The sequence below is a fragment of the Bufo bufo genome, chromosome 7 (assembly GCF_905171765.1).
Source record: "Bufo bufo chromosome 7, aBufBuf1.1, whole genome shotgun sequence".
Lineage (NCBI taxonomy): Eukaryota > Metazoa > Chordata > Amphibia > Anura > Bufonidae > Bufo > Bufo bufo.
The window spans coordinates 53,842,815-53,860,061 of NC_053395.1; the positions used below are offsets into that span (position 1 = coordinate 53,842,815).

The window sequence follows — 17,247 nt, forward strand, 5'->3', positions numbered from 1 at the left end:
TGCAGAGTGTGACACACATACATCTTAGGTTCCTCACTTTTCTATCATCATCCCCCAACCTGGAGCCTCTAAAGTGTTATCCTGCTGCTCACTGTGCTCCCCAATACCCCCAAATACTATCCTGAAGAAATGAGTGCCCCCCATAGTAATAGTGTTCCTCCAGGTCCCACCAATAGTAATTCCTTTCCAGAATGCCCCCATTAGTAATACTACCCCCAACAGTGATAATGCTCCTCAAGAGTGCCCCTATTAGTAGAAGAGCCCTCCAGTATTTTATAATGCTCTCACAGAGCCCCCAGTAGAAAAAGGCCCCCTATTGTTCCCTAGTGGTAATAAGGCTTTCTACAGTCCCCTCAGTAGTAATAAGGCCCCCATAGTGCTCTTAGTGAAAATAAGGAGGATCTTTAAGTCCCTCCTATAGAGCCCCCAGTATAAGAACACCTATAATGTCCCCTGGATTTGCAGTACTTCCTGTAGTTATATTCCTCCCTCCACCATAACAGTCCCATGTAAATAACGTCACACCATCTCTCCTGCCCTCTCTAAAATACAGTCCTATGTATAGAACATCACTACCCTCCCTTCAGCCCCTCCAACATACAGTCCCATGTAAATAACACTATTTCCCTCCCTCCATAGAGTGCCATGTAAATAACATCACACCATCTCCCCAGCCCCCTCCAAAATACAGCCCCATGTAAATAACATCACCTCCTCCCCAGCCGCCTTCAACATACAGCCCCAAGTAAATAATATCACCCCCTCCCCAGCCGCCTCCAACATACAATCCCATGTAAACATCACCCCCTCAACATTCAATCCCATGTAAATAACATCATCCCCCCCCCACCAGCCACCTTCAACATTCAGTCCCATGTAAATAACATCACTCCCTCAGACCCCTGTAACATTCAGTCCCATGTAAATAACGTCACTCCCTCCCACAGCCCCCATCGGCATACAGTCCTACGTAAATAACGTCAGTCCCTCCCCCAGCCCCCTCCGTCATACAGTCCCATGTAAATAACATCACTTCCTCCTACAGCCACCATCAACATACAGTCCCATGTAAATAACATGACCCCCTCCCCAGCCACCTCCAACACACAGTCCCATGTAAATAACATCTCTTCAGCCCTAACATACAGTCCCAGTTAAATAACTACAACTCCCAGCATTGCTCTGCCTCTCCCTTTATTAACCTCTACTCCTGTAGCAGACATTACCACAGCTTCTTCCCCCAAGACTTCTCTTCACTGCCGTCCTCCTGCACTGGTCACATGATGATATCATGGCAGGTCCTTCTCAACGTCTGCCTTTTTTACTGGTCACATGACCTGTGATGTCACCACAGGTCCTTCAGATCTTCCACTGCATTAGATTAAATTGTATTGCCTTCCTGAGGATGGCAATACAGTTGTATCTAGCAGGCAGGCAGGACATTCGGGGCCTGGGACAAAACATCAGGGGCCCATGCTCCGAATGTTTTGACCTAGCAACGACCCTGGAAATCAGCAATAAAAAATAATGTATTGTTAAATGTCCCCCATAAGATCATACACTACCTCTGGGGCATTTAACAATACATTAAGTGTCAAGTAAAAATAAAGACAAAATAGAAAAAAATGCCACCACGCATCACAGATTCTAACCCTGCACCCAGCGACTACAACCCATACATCCCCCTATATCAAAGCGATTGTTTTGGAAAGAGGACATCATTTTAAAAATAAATAAAAGTATTTTCGTTGCATGTGTTGCTATTAAAAAATAACTGGGTGAAAATAAAAAGTAAAAAAATTACTCAAATAAAAATAATCCATGTATCACTGAATAAAGGAGCAAAAATTATTTGCATAATAAAAACAAGTTAAGGTTTTCAAAGACTTTCACTTGCTCAGGAAGGGAGGTGGCTGACCTGGTCTTGAACTGGTTAAAAACAAGTTAGGGAACAGCCTGCCGGATCTTTGCGCACTCCGGCCTTGCCAAAAGCTTCTAAGGCAAGGCTCTGTCCGGCCCTATTTACTATAATGGGGGACCAGTGGAGATCCAGCGGCAAATATGCAGAGAATCGGGCAGAAGAAAAATGGTCAGCCAGTTCTGTTGGTAATGGCGGGTTCAGCTCACAGCAATCTAATGTGTATGGCCACTTTTAAAGTGATTTTCCTGGACATAAAGGGGTTGTTTGAGATAATTAAAAAATCTGACATGGCCCCCCATTTGGCCAAAAAAATAAATAAAATTTTGTTTATACTTGCCTCTTTCTCCAGCTTTGAATAATGTAAAAAATTAAAATCAGACATCATATTGTACATGACAATCTCTTTCTAACAAAGCTGGAACCAGCCCTGTACCTCACATGGACCCAGCGATCTCCACACTCACTTTGTTGTTCTTTCTAGATTTCTTTCCAGCTGTCAGCTTAGGGGTCCTGTCTCGGGCTTCTGCTGTAGCTGGTGGCAGTTAAAGGATGGGCCTGAGCATGTTTGAAGAGGCAGCAGAGCATCAGTGAGTGCTGCGACCTCTTCCAGGACCAGTGATGTCACACGGCCTATTCAAGTGAATAGCCCTGGGCTGCAATACCAAGCACAGCCACTACCGTCGCAGTGAGCAGGACAGAGAAATAAAAAAAAGAACAAACAGCAGGTGGCGCTATACAGATAGATTTCATTGAATAACTCAGTAGATATAATACATTTTTAATTACATGCAATTACAAAAGTATTCAGATCCAAGTGCTGGTTTGAAAACTGTAGAATATGTTTCACGGGACAACCCCTTCCATTGTTTCTTTTCTCGGACAACCCCTTTAAGTCCCCAGGATATTAATTACCTATCAGCTCTGTTGTGGTCCAACTTCTAGTACCTCTGCCAGCCAGCCGTTTAGGGGGCCGCAAAGCTCAGATGAGTGCTGCAGCCTCTTTATTGTATAAATCAAGCATAGCAGTGTGCATTGTATATCAGCTGTGCTTGGTTTTGCAACTCAGTCCCAATTAATTCAATGGGACTGAGCTGCAGAAAGGCCATATGGCTGAGGAAGGTGACGGCACAGGCTGAGGTAGAGTGCCGTGACCCCTTCCAACAGTTGATCAGTGGGTGTGCAGGGGTTCACACCCCCACTCATCTGATATTGATGGCTTCTCCTTAGGACAGGTCATCACATTAAAGTTCCACGAAACGTTTACTTTAAGTTAAAACTTTACATTTAGAAATGACATAATGATTTTTCTTTGCAGAAACTGGATTATCTGATATTCCACTGGATCGTTCTTTTCTAGCGAGAGAGCTGAACCTTGTTGAAGATTTGAGTGCTCAGTCAGTGTAAGGAGTAAGAATTTTTATTGTGTGGCTCTCATATTTTCTGTTACACTAGTTTACCAGCCAGGTGCCTATTGGTAAAACAGTATAGCTATGTTCACATATTGCAATCATATTGCATTTTTTATTTTCTTTTTTTTTTCTGCCAGGTTTGGTATTGTTTTGCAAAAATTGCTGCAAGAACCACCTCATGTTCCACAACCTCTGAACACATTGTAAAATTAAGTCATATATTTGGCTAAGGGTCCATGGTGACATTGGGTTATGCATGTTCTGTGGAAGAATCGTGGCATTACGTCAACTCAACACACAACTTCAGTGTTTTCTTATTAGGAGAAAAGTAGCTATCACAAGAATTTTTATATGCGTCACACAACTTTTTCCCCATTGGGAAACATTGAGGTTGCATAACAGTCAAGTTCATGTTACAATTTTACAGAGCCCTGGCCTTAAAGGGGTTCTCTGTGAATTAATAAAATGAAAATACTTAAATATTACTTTATTATAAATATATTCCCAAATATCTTTCATTAGTTATAATGGCTCATTTTGTCTGGGGACCAATCATTAGGAGAAATAAAATGGGCGCCGTCCTATTACTACCCACAAAACCTGTCCTAATCACACAGGAGGACAAGTTCCTTCACAACACTGAGCTAAAGAGCTGCCTCATTCTCCTCTGCTCTGCTTGTCAGGGATTATGATCCTGAATACAGCTGATAAGATCTTCAGCTGAATCTCTGTGGGAATAGAGGTCATGAGGAGACATGATGTACAGAGAGGATGGACAGAACAGACTGCATACTTGCCAACATCTCTTGGTAAAATTGTGAATGCCCGAAAACGCCCACTTATGACCATGATTTTCAGAGACAGTCCTGGCAAATCTGGGACAGATGGCAACTATTAGACTGTGGTAAAATGGGGCTGTGGTAATAGAGACTGCATACAAGTGCTGCTGCTCATTACCTCATCCCCACCTCCTCTCCGTACTTCATTAGTGATGAACGAAGTGAGCGTCTGATACTAGATCCGAAGTCTCTTCACACAAAACTTAGTTTGAGCACTGTGCGGAGGTTTGTTTCTGTACAGTATTCAAATGTATGGGCTCCAGTGAGTTGAAAAGAGTGATCACTGAAGTCTTGCGAGACTTCGGTGGATAACTTCGGCATTTGATTTTTAAAATCGAAAACCCCTTTAACCCCCTAACTGTTTTGCCCCAGTCCAACTCGGGCAGTGGGAAAAGTAGCTAACTGGAGCGTGGAGGGCTGCTTTAGATGCTGCTATCTCCTGAATGCTAGCAGCTAGAAACATGCAACTGTGCTGACATTCCAAGCTTTCAGACAATACCAGAATGACAGCAATCTGTTCAGTACTGGAGAAGATATCACTGATAGAAATCGGCATACTGTGAATGCAGCTGAAAGTGAAAGTAAAAACAGGTTTTACCCGCGATTATTCCCGACTCGATTTCTAACAGTGATTTCTCTGTTGCTTGGACTTTAGCTGTCATTTTGGTCTTGTATGAAAGCCTGGACTGACAGATTTCACACAAGACCAGGTGCATGTTACTAGCTGCTACCATTCAGGAGATAGCGGCATCTAAAGCAGCTCTCCAGTTAGCTTACTTTTCGGGCAAAATAGTTAGGCGGTTAAACCGGAACCAAGTTTTAAAATGGTTTTCAAGTTGAAAAATCAAATCCCGAAGTTATTCACCGAAGTCCTGCGACACTTTGGTGTTAACGAACTTCCCTCGCCAGAGCCCATACATTTTAATGCTGAGATAAAGAGCTGCCTCATCCTCGTCTCTGCTCTACTTGTCATGGATTCAAGGTGATCTTCAGCTGAATCTCTGTGGGAATGGAATTCACGAGGAGACATGAAGTGTAGGGATGCTTGAATGGGAGTTCAGATCCAAAGTCGATTCACTCAAAATTTCATTTTAATGCTGTACGGACATCTGTCTCCTGTACGGAGACAGATGTCCGCACAGCATTAAAATGAAATTTTGTAACTTGTCCTGCTGTGTGATTAGGACAGCCTTTGTGTGTTCTGATAGGACGGCAGCCATTATATCTCTCCTAATGATTGCTCCCTAGACTAAACGAGCCCTTATAACTGAAGAGAGGTATCTGGAAATATATTTATAATAAAGTATTATTTAAGTATTTTCCTTTTTTCTCTTCCCCCCACGACAGCACCACAGAGAGAGAGGATCCACCCCCAGGGAGTGGGAAATCTGCAGTTTTATTTTCAGGTCAGTACCGCTAGTCTGGAAGTCCTAGATATGTTCTGTAGGACTAGGTGGTAGTATACCTCCTGGGGTCTATCGCCCAGAGGATGGGCTTGCAGGACCCTAGGAGCCAGTGGTTGTCCGGGGCTTCCACTTGGTTTTTGCGGCAGGTGCGTGTGCTCTTCCAGGGGAGTGAGGCCATGTGATCTCTGAAGGTTGAAGGTTCAAAGGAAGCAGCCCCAGGAGGGGGTGTTGCATTCCACCACATGCAGCCCGGATCCATGGGGAAACATATCTTCCGGAGCCTCCCCTGTGCTTGCGGTGGTCCTGCGCAGGATGGCCGGTGGTGTGCCAGCATTTTTTCTCTGACTGCTCTCACTTAGATTCCGATTCTGCTGGTACTCCTGCTTCCCCATATTGTTATATATATATTTATATATATCTCTCTATCTCTCTTTATCCTCCTATCTCCTGGGTCCTCTATGTGAGGGTTGGAGACAAATCTTGATTCCCCTGATCTGCTCTTTTCTTTACATTATAACATTGTCCTGATTGGATGCAATGGAGGAGGAAAAGAGACCTGATTAGGCAGAAGGGGCGATCCTTGCGCTTTTACCGGTTCTCTTTTGGAATGAGTGGGTAAGTGCCCAACAAGTGATACTGTGTTGATATTTGGTTATTTCTTTATTTTAGACAAGGCCTAAGAAAGTTTTGGCTAAAATAATGTGCGTTATGTGGATGTCCCTTATCTTCCTCGTATACTAAGAAGCTTTGCCAACAATGTATAGACAAGACAGTAACGGAGGAATCTCCATGTTTTCTGAAGAATATAAAAACACTCATTAGGTCAAAGGTGAAAAGTTCCTTGAAATCCTGTAAACATCAGAAAAGATCTGCGGAAAGCTGGTTATCAGATATGGATTCTACAGTTAATAGTGAGGAAGTGGTGGAAACATACGGCTCAGAATTTTTCTCATCCTCTGAAGATGATATGGAGGGTAGAGATTTTTTTCCTGTAGAAGATACTGAAAAATTATTGAAAGCTATGCGTTCTGCTCTGGATTTAGAAGATGTTAAAGATGATAAATCTGTAGTCGATTTAATGTTTGAGGGCCTTCAGGAAAGGAGGCATAGATGATTCCCTTTACATAAGTGTTTTGGCCCTCATAAACAGAGTGGAAAAAACCTGCTAAAAAGGCATTTATTCCCAAAAGTTTTCAAAGTATCCCTTTGAAGAAGAGGCCTCTTCTTCTTGGGATAAAGCACCAAAGATTGACGTAGCTATATCAAAGATTTCTAAAAAGTCTTCCCTACCGTTCGAAGATATGGGGTTCCTAAAGGACCCACTAGATAAAGTAGATTTGTCTCTAAAACACCTGGGAAGACTGAATATTGCGACCACGGTTAAGGCCAGATCCATGATTATCTGGTTGGAACGATAAGAATGTCAGATTAGGAATAAGTGTCCTAGAGGGCAAATTCTAGCCTCCTTGTCCACTTTACAGAAGGCGGCTGATTTCATTGCCGATGCTTCTGTAGATTCAGTCAAACTGGTGGCACAGGCATCCTCCCTTTCCAATTCTGCTCTGGTAGAAAAATTGGAAAGGGGGTGATTTGTATTCAATAGGGTTGTTTCGATACCAAAATTTTGGTTCGGTTTCGATACCATTAAAAAGTATTGCGATACTCAATACCATTCGATACCACGCAAAAAAAAAAAAAAAGCCACTTGCATTCCGCATTTTATGGAACGTTCAGCCCATAATAGAACAGTCCTATCCTATTTTTTTGGCGGGACAAGGTGACAAAAAAAAAAAAAGGAGAATCGCGCAGTTTCTTTTCTTTTTTTCTTTTACAGTGTTCACCGCATAAGAGATTTTTTTATATTTTGGACTTTTCGGACGTGGCGATATTTAATATTTATTTATCTATTTTATATGTAAAATTGGGAAAGGGGATGATTTTATACAATTTTTTTTTTTTTTTTTTTTTGACAGTTTATTTAATAACTATTTTCCCCCTTAGGGGTAGAACCTGGGATCTTTTGATCCCTTGTCCTATTCACCCTAATAAATCTCTTCTAGGTTAAATAGGATCTTACACTGTCCCTACTGCTCTGTGCACACAGCAGCAGGGAGCTTGCCATGGCAGCCAGGGTTTTATTAGCGTCCTGGTTCATTAGCTGCCATGGTAACCGATCAGATCCCCAGGATTACACTGCTGGGGCTCAGATCACAACTGCCACTGCCACCAATGAGAGGAGGTGAGGGGACTCTGGCCACTGCCACCAATGATTTTAATACTGTGGAGGGGGGGAGGGGGGCGCACTGCACCACCAATGATAATTAACGTTTAATATACAAATACAGTCGGCTGCAGAAACACATTGCCGCCACCCGACCTCTGACAGGGTGCTGCGATCAGCGGCAGTTAACCCCTCAGGTGCGGATCGCAGCGCCCTGTCAGAGGACAGGTGCCGGCAATGTGTTGCTGCCGCTTGTATTTGTAATGTATTAAACGTTAGTTATCATTGGTGGCGCAGTGGCCACAGCCCCTCCCCTTCTCTGCCCCTCTGCGCTTTCATTGATGGAAGCAGCACAGGGGGGAGGTAAAGACTGCTTCCTTCTCCCCGTGCTGCTGAGGGAACATGGCCGCGCTGAAAGCAGCGCAATCCATGTTATCTGATACTGGGCTGTGCAGTAGCACAGCCTAGTATCGATAAAAGACAAATCCCGGTATCGTATTGATACCGGGACAAAAGTATTGACTGGGTATCGAAAGTTCAATACCTGAAACAACCCTAGTCTTCAAAGCAAAGATTGTGCAGTATTCCTTGCCAGGGAGTTTTTGTTTGTGCCTGATTTAGATTCCCTTTTGGAGAAAGCTACGGATTATTCTTCAACCTCCTTTTCCAGATCCAGACATCCCTTTCGTTCCTCATCTAGATTTCGGGGAAGAGGTCAAAATAGCGACAGAAACAAAAGTTTTAGATCTAAAGGTTTTGGGGGTAAAGGCTTCCTGTTTGGAGGTTCCTCTTCCCAGCTTAAGAAACCTCCTCAGCAATGACGCCAGGGGTGCTGTGGGAGGAAGACTGAGGTTCTTTCTTCCCGCATTGGGGAAAAAGTTGCAGGAAAATGGGTCATGGGGCTCATAGGAGAAGGTTTAAGGTTAGATTTTCGTTCAAAACCCCCTCAGAAATTTGTGGTCACAAAGGCTCAAGGTTCGTCACTAGGATTGTCTGCTATGGAGGTAGAAGTCTTAGTGCTGTTAGAGAAGCAGGTTCTAATTCTAGTTCCAGTGGCAGAACAGAAAGAGGTTCTACTCTCCTCTATTTCTGGTAAAGAAACCAGACAACTCTTTCTGCACGATTATAAATCTAAAACAACTGAACAAATACCTTCTTTTAAGAAAATTGGATGGAGATCGTAAAATCAGCAGTTAATCTAATGTATCGCAATTGTTTTATGGCAGTCTTAGATCTGAAAGATGCGTATTATCACGTCGCCATACACCCTTTGCATCAGCAGTTCTTCAGAGTGGCAGTGACTGTCGAAGGAAGTATTCGTCACCTTCAGTTTCAGGCGCTTCCCTTTGGCCTCTTTATAGCCCCCAGAATATTTATGAAGGTGATAGCAGAAGTAGCCTCATTTATAAGGAAAGAGAACACTTTATTCCTGCCTTATCTGGACGACTTTCTAATTATAGCAGGCTCTCAGCGGGACTGTATGATGGTGGGAAGACAGCACAAATCTAAGTCAAGGGATTCCTTGGAGTCGTTCCGATCCAGTGGTTTTGACAACAGATGCCAGCCCTTGGGGATGAGGGGAACATTTTTTGGACCAGATCATTAAAGGACAGTGGTCACCTGTACAGAGAACATTCTTCTCAAACTGAAAAGAGTTGCTGGCTATAAGTTTGGCCTTGGAGGCAGCAATACCATTTATTTATTTAAAACATGTGAAGATAATGTCGAACAATCGGTCAGCTGTAGCTTACATAAATATCAGGGGGGAACAAAATCAGTTTCCCTCATGAAAGAAGCAGATCTGTTGTTCCAAAATCTGGAGTGGAAGGTCAGTCATATTACTACTCTCCATATAAGAGGCAAGGAGAACTTCCAGGTGGACTTCCTGAGCCATCATCAGCTGAGACAGGGGGAGTGGTCTCTGGTCCCTTCAGTTTTTTCAGAGATAGTCAGGCTGTGGGGGCCCCCATGCATCGGTCTTTTTGCCACCAGAATAAACAGAAAAGTGGAGAGGTTTTGCTCTCTCAACCAGAGAGAATTTCCAGATGGGGTGGATGCTCTTCTTCAGAAATGGGGTTTCCCCTTAGGCTACGCTTTTCCTCACTTCCAGCTTATTCCTCTAGTTCTCAAAAAGATCAGAGACAAGGGTGCAAGAATGATTGATAGCCCACTTGTGGCCGAGAAGGGCATGGTTCTCTCTCCTGAGGTCCATGTCAATAACGGACCCCTGGATTCTTCCGGAGATCCCGGACCTTCTGATGCAGGGCCCAGTTTGTCATCCAAATTTCAGGGGCCTACACCTTACGGCCTGGAATTTTAAAGGTCATTATTGATTAGACAGGGGTTTTGGAGCTCTAGTATCCACCTTACTAAAATGTTAGAAAGCTTGTGACAGTTTCCATCTATGCTAGGGTTTGGAATAAATTCTTAGAATTTTCAGGGATCAAGGCCGGTACTTTGCCCTCTGAGACTTCAGTCATTCAGATCCTGGAGTTTCTCCAGAGGGGTTTGTCTTTGGGGTTAGCAAAGAACACTCTGAAAGTTCAGGTTTCGGCCCTGTCGGCCCTTTTTGGTTTAAATTTTGCCATTGGTTCCTGGGTGGTAAGGTTCTTTAAAGCAGTAGATAGAATTATTCTGGTTAAGGTGCCCAGGATTCCCCTGTGGGAACTAAATCTAGTATTAAATGCTTTGACTAGGCCTCTCTTTGAATCATTGACCTTTTGTTATGTGAAGCTTTTTACCTTTAAGTTAGTCCTATTGGTAGCTTTAACCTCTGTGAGAAGGATCAGCGAAATTCAATCAAAATCAATCCTCCCTTTTGTCTATCCTGGATGATAGGGTAGTTCTTAGACCAGATCGTTCCTTTTTACCTAAGGTTCCTTCCAAATGCAACAGACTCCAGGAGATAGTCCTTCCAACTTTTTTTGATAAACCCAAGAACCAGGAGGAAAGAGTTTTCCACTCCTTGGATGTTAGAAGGTGCCTTATATGTTACCTAGAGGTAACCAAGGATTGGAGAAAGTCCTCTGCGCTATTTGTTCTTTTTTCTGGCATAAATAAGGGTAAGGTGGCCTCAAAGAGTTCACTAGCCAGAGGGATTAGGATAGTTATTTCCCTGGCTTACACCTCTTCTGGAAGTTCTCTTTCTCTGAAAGCACACTCTCTACTCGCACAGTCTCTACCTCATGGGCTGAAAGAGCTAATGTTTCTATTGAGCAAATCGGTAAGGCTGCCACGTGGTCTTCTCCTTCTACCGTCACTATCGACTCCAATTGAATTCTGACTCTGATCTTCTGTTTGGTAAGAAGGTTCTGCAAGTGGAGGCAATTTTTTTTTTTTCTTCTGAAATCTCTCTGTGGTGCTGTCGTGGGGAAAGGGAAAAATGATGATTACACTCACCTTTAATCACATTTTCCAGACCCCACAACAGCACCCTTCCTTTTTCCCTCCCTGGTGTTTCTGGTTCTCTGCTTTAAGTTGCACGGGGTGTAGCGGAAAAAAAATGTCTTGTCTCTTGGGGCGGATCCTCTCTCTGTGGTGCTGTCGTGGGGTCTGGAAAATCCGGTTACCTGTGAGTAATCATAATTTTTTTTTTTAATTCCCGGAGAACCACTTTCATGTGCCGTTTTAGGCCTTAGGATGGGTCATCCGTATCAAAATCCTGGAAAACCCCTTTAATGTAATTTATTCTTCCTTCTACAGACCAATCCTGTATGGACTGCTGGCTCACTTCTTACATGGACACAAAGAGATGCCTTGTCCTTCAGCGCTGAAACAGCCCTCGGAAAGATCTTCACAGAGGCACCTGGAATGTTCTGCAGACAGAACTGCAAAAGGTGGTAACAAGCTTATCTCAAAGCAATGATAATACATCACTTCTTAAGACCATGTTCAGATGGCATATTCTTACATCAGGAAAAATCTGCTGCAAAGTCCATAGTGGCAATCTGAGCCTGACCCTTGTGTGATGGATTTGCAGGTTGACATGGCACATATTCCCACACAGATTTAACCCTATACATTGGGCTCACAGAAGTGCGTATGTGTGACAAGGATATGAAACCCGCATGCAGAAAAATCTGTGCCATATAAACCACGGCGGAGATTCCCGTTGATACCAATGAAAATTCTGGCATCTGAATATACCCTAATTAAAAATCATGTTCATGATCTAACCAGTGATATGGGCATGTGCAAGGTTTGGAGCGGTATGGTCATACTCTTTCTCCCTGCTTCTGGTATCTGGAATTTTTCTGTTGGTCTTTTATATAATAACTGTATATTACAGAATACATTTTTAGTTTTTGATTGCCATTTTAAAAGAGTATTCCTGTCTTTTAAAATATGCCATCATTTCATGATCAGTGAAGCTCGACCTCTGGTACCAACACCAATCCTGAGGGTGCTGAGTTGCAGCTCTAGGATATGCAAACTCTTTATCATCAGTGGGGCTCTGATCTTTGGTCCCCACACTGATCCTGAGAACCCTGATTTAGCACCCTTTACCGTCCTGACTTTTTCCTGCACATTGACTTCCCCAGCCACCCGTCAATGTAGGGAACTGCAGCCAGCCCCAGTCGCTTGAATGGGACTGTGCCTAATGGTTAGGTGTAATGTTGTGCAGGGAAAACCAGTGAGGGGAAACAAGATCGAACCCCACTATCGTAGCTGTGTGCCATCACCTTATTTTTATTTTTATTTTTTTACGCACTTATATAGCACTGACATATTCCCCAGCACTTTACAGACATTAGCATCACGCTGTCCCCAATGGGGCTCACAATCTAAGTTCCCTATCAGTATGTCTTTGGAGTGTGGGAGGAAACTGAAGAACCCGGAGGAAACCCACGCAAACACGGGGAGAACATACAAACTCAGCGCAGATGTTGTCCTTGGTTGGATTTGAACCCCAGCACTGCAAGACATTATTGCTATCCACTGCGCCACCGTGCTGGCCGGTTATGAGATGGAAATAATCCTTTAAAGTGTAACGGTCATTTAATTTTTTTTTAAAGTGTATAGGGCCAGTCATGTTAATAAATGTTATATTGTTTTTTATTAAGGAAATGGGTAATTTTATTAAAAACTGCGTGTACATTTTGAGAGTTGCGAAGGAGAATCTGTCTTCAGAGTTCTACTGAATGCTGAATATAACTTACCGTAAGATGGATAGGTTTTCCAGCCTGCCTCTGCACACTCTGCCCCAGTTTCTGCCTCCCTATATATAACGACCCTATTATGATAAGGGGTTTACTATGATTTGTATTAAGAGCTGTCAGAACTGAATGCTGCTCCTCTTCCTATTTTCCCGTAACTCACTGGAAAGATAGAGAGGGACAGAGCTGCAGCGATCAGCCCTGACACTATTAGGGAAATGTATCATTCCCTACGCTTTTTTTTTACGTAAAGAAGCACTAAATCTTTATGCCCTTTGCCCAGAAAACGGGGTGAGGGGAGGGGGTATGACCTCGGGAACTTATGTTCTTTTACACCAGTGTTCGTGGGTGTAAAAAAATAAATAAAAAATGACTGAAATCTGTCATCCCAGAGCCTCCATAGGTTTCTGTTTAGGCACATGGGCTGCTGGAGGATACACCTAATCTGTAACTAAGCGTGTGCCTTGTCATAAACTAGCAGCATCCTCTGGCAGTGCAGGGGATATCATAGACTGTCGTAAAATGCTGATCTATGATAAATTTCCCCCTTGTGTACTGTATACCTATGTTTAGCATGTTTGCAGCAGTGCAGTTCTCTGTCACCCCATGCTTACTAACTATCCAGGGACAGGACTGGAAAGATAGAAAGTAGCGCTGTAGGGAATAGTGAGTGCTAAACACAGGCATACAGTACATTATTTGTAAGGGCTGATTGCTGCAGCCCCGCTTCCCTCTCTCTTACTAGTAAGTTTAAATCCTAAAATAAATGAGTATAAGTCCTAGTTACACATACGGAGGCAGTGGCTGGGGCAGAGAGAGCAGAGGCAGGCTGAATAACCTCTCCATCTTACATCCATATTTTTTAAATAAATTACACATACCGTATAAAGTATATTACAAATTATTAACATCACTAACGTCCCTACACATCTTTTAAGTTGAAAGAACAGTTACACTTTAAAGGGAACCTGTCATCAACTTTATGCTGATCTCACTGAGGGCAGCATAAATTAGTGACAGAAATGCTGATCTCAGCGGTGTGTCATTTATTAACTAAAAGTAAGTGGTTGCTGAGAACCAGCATCCTAATCATTGCAGCCCAGGCCTTGAAAAGAGTCCAGTCTACCTGGGAAGAGTCCTGGTTATTCCTAATCTCCTGCTCTCTCCGTCCACCTGCTGATGATTGGAAGTTCTCTCCTAGAGAGAAAGGGAGAAAACTAGGTAGAAGACGGTCAGTCATCAGCAGGTGGACAGGGAGAGCAGGAAATCATGAATAACCATGACACTTCTCGGGTGGCCCGGACTGCTTTTCCAGGCCCAGTCTGCAATGGTTGTGATGTTGGTTCTCGGCAACCACTTACTTTTAACTTTTAAATGACCGACCGCTGAAATCAACTCACCTGTCTACTTCATTCTGTCGTTAGTATGGGCAGCATAAGTTGATGATGGGTTCCCGTTTTTTATTATATATATATACTCACCTAAAGAATTATTAGGAACACCATACTAATACGGTGTTGGACCCCCTTTTGCCTTCAGAACTGCCTTAATTCTACGTGGCATTGATTCCACAAGGTGCTGATAGCATTCTTTAGAAATGTTGGCCCATATTGATAGGATAGCATCTTGCAGTTGATGGAGATTTGAGGGATGCACATCCAGGGCACGAAGCTCCCGTTCCACCACATCCCAAAGATGCTCTATTGGGTTGAGATCTGGTGACTGTGGGGGCCATTTTAGTACAGTGAACTCATTGTCATGTCCAAGAAACCAATTTGAAATGATTCGAGCTTTGTGACATGGTGCATTATCCTGCTGGAAGTAGCCATCAGAGGATGGATACATGTTCTCATTCTGTTTACGCCAAATTCGGACTCTACCATTTGAATGTCTCAACAGAAATCGAGACTCATCAGACCAGGCAACATTTTTCCAGTCTTCAACAGTCCAATTTTGGTGAGCTCGTGCAAACTGTAGCCTCTTTTTCCTATTTGTAGTAAAGATGAGTGGTACCCGGTGGGGTCTTCTGCTGTTATAGCCCATCCCCCTCAAGGTTGTGTGTGTTGTGGCTTCACAAATGCTTTGCTGCATACCTCGGTTGTAACGAGTGGTTATTTCAGTCAACGTTGCTCTTCTATCAGCTTGAATCAGTCGGCCCATTCTCCTCTGACCTCTAGAATCCACAAGGCATTTTTGCCCACAGGACTGCCGCATACTGGATGTTTTTCCCTTTTCACACCATTCTTTGTAAACCCTTGAAATGGTTGTGCGTGAAAATCCCAGTAACTGAGCAGATTGTGAAATACTCAGACCAGCCCGTCTGGCACCAACAACCATGCCACGCTCAAAATTGCTTAAATCAGGGCTTGACAAATTTCCTTGGAATCTAGGAGCCCCCACTTCTCCATAGAGCCCCCCCCAATAATGCTGTATACCATATTACATATACCGCCGCTCCGTCCCCGGACCCTATTGACTATAATGGGGACGGGGGTGGAGCTCCGGCGCAGCATGGCAGTTTGCGGTGAGAGGCCGCCGGACTAAAAAGTTGGACATGCAGTACTTTTACCATGCACTGCCGTGCTGCGCCAGAGCTCTGCCCCCATTATAGTCAATGGGGACAGAGCTGCGGTCCGGCGAAACAGCGGAAGGACGGATCTGACAGGGTGAACCGCCTGCCAGATCCATCCTGCCGCAAGTGTGAAAGTACCCTTAGTTCTATAGCTACTGAATGAGACAGAAGAAGGGATGCCTTTAACATATAGATCTCCTTGAGAAGCCAATTTGATCCTAAAGGGTTAATTCACACTGTAATCTAAACTGTGTCCTGTCACTGTCTTATCACTGCTGCAAAAGCATCAGCACAGCCTCAGTGTAACCTGTTCTTTTAACTCAAAGAATCGAATGAGTCACTAACTAAGTCGGATCTTTAGATTCTTTTAACCTGAGACTCATTCGATTCTTTCTTACTTAGACTCCCTGTACTACTCAGACGGCTCAGAGCTGCTAGTGCTTGCCTTGCCTCAGCTCTGATTGGTTGGTGGGCGGGGAGGGGAGGGGCTGGTAGAAGCAGCTTCCACTCTAGGATCATATCACAATCCTCCCGAGCCCCTCCCCTCCCTGCTGCCAGCGTCTCTGCTATTGTGTGCTGTGACGGAGCTGTTTCAAACGGTGCTGCCTCCGGACAGAACGGCAGCTCCGCACCTATCGCCCGGACACCTTTGAAAACGGGCTGACAAATACCCATGCGACAGGACTAAATTCCCGGTCGCCATGGCGACCTGGCGCTTGGGATTTGTCGAGCCCTGGCTTAAATCACCTTTCTTTCCCATTCTGACATTCAGTTTGGAGTTCAGGAGATTGTCTTGACCAGGACCACACCCCTAAATGCATTGAAGCAACTGCCATGTGATTGGTTGACTAGATAATTGCATTAATGAGAAATAGAACAGGTGTTCCTAATAATTCTTTAGGTGAGTGTATATAATGACCTGCCCTTAGGATAGATCATCAATATCAGATCGGTGGGGGTCCGACTTCCAGCACCCCCGCCTATCAGCTGTATGAAGAGAAAGCAGCACCTTCTCTTCTCTGTTTACCTGCTCACCGTCGACATTGCAGGTGTAACTTTAAGTAAAGCCATTCACTTCAATGGGACAGCTCCTTCCTATTCAATTGAAATCCGCCCCCAGCCGATCTGATATTTATTACCTACCCTGAGGGTAGGTCATCAATATAAAAAAGCAGACAACCCCTTTAATCAAATCTATCCCAAATGTAATGTTGACTTGGTTGTCACACATACATGCGTTCATATGATTGTGTAGGATCAGATTTTTAGCTGGCCTCTAATGGTTGATCTTGACAGACTTGCTTCAGTTACCAGCAGGGGGAGCTACTGATCTGTTAATCTTAAACCTTCGCACAATTCAGCATGCTTATGACTATCCTGCAGGCTTCTATTCTTTCCTGATTTGTCCGTTAGATTAGACTTTCCACATCCTATGCTGAGTTAAACGTTTCTGTGACGCATGCACCTAACAAATGAATGTATAGGACTTTGTTTAGGCTACAGTCCAAAGAGGGGTGGAATGTGCTGGCCAATTTTCTTATTCCGACCTTTTGCTCGATTGTTATCCCCTTCTTAGATTCCGGTCTCATTATTGTAAAACCCCTTTAAAGGACATTACAGTACATTACAGGGCCTTTCATGAATGGGAAGGTTACTTTGTCAGAAATATCTGCACCTATGTGAAAATGTAGACTAGAATAATATATATCTTTTTCAGCTTTAA

General features: G+C 43.7%; 1 protein-coding gene across 2 annotated transcripts in view; it reads left to right on the forward strand.

Moving 5' to 3' along the window:
• CEP20 (centrosomal protein 20) overlaps nt 1-17,247 on the forward strand; it is a 30,173-nt gene that overhangs the window by 12,079 nt on the left and 847 nt on the right. For both annotated transcript variants that reach the window (XM_040441631.1, XM_040441630.1), the window contains exons 3-4: nt 3,237-3,321; nt 11,499-11,632. In XM_040441631.1, coding sequence (XP_040297565.1) covers nt 3,237-3,321; nt 11,499-11,632 — 219 coding nt within the window. The remainder of the gene's footprint in view (nt 1-3,236; nt 3,322-11,498; nt 11,633-17,247) is intronic.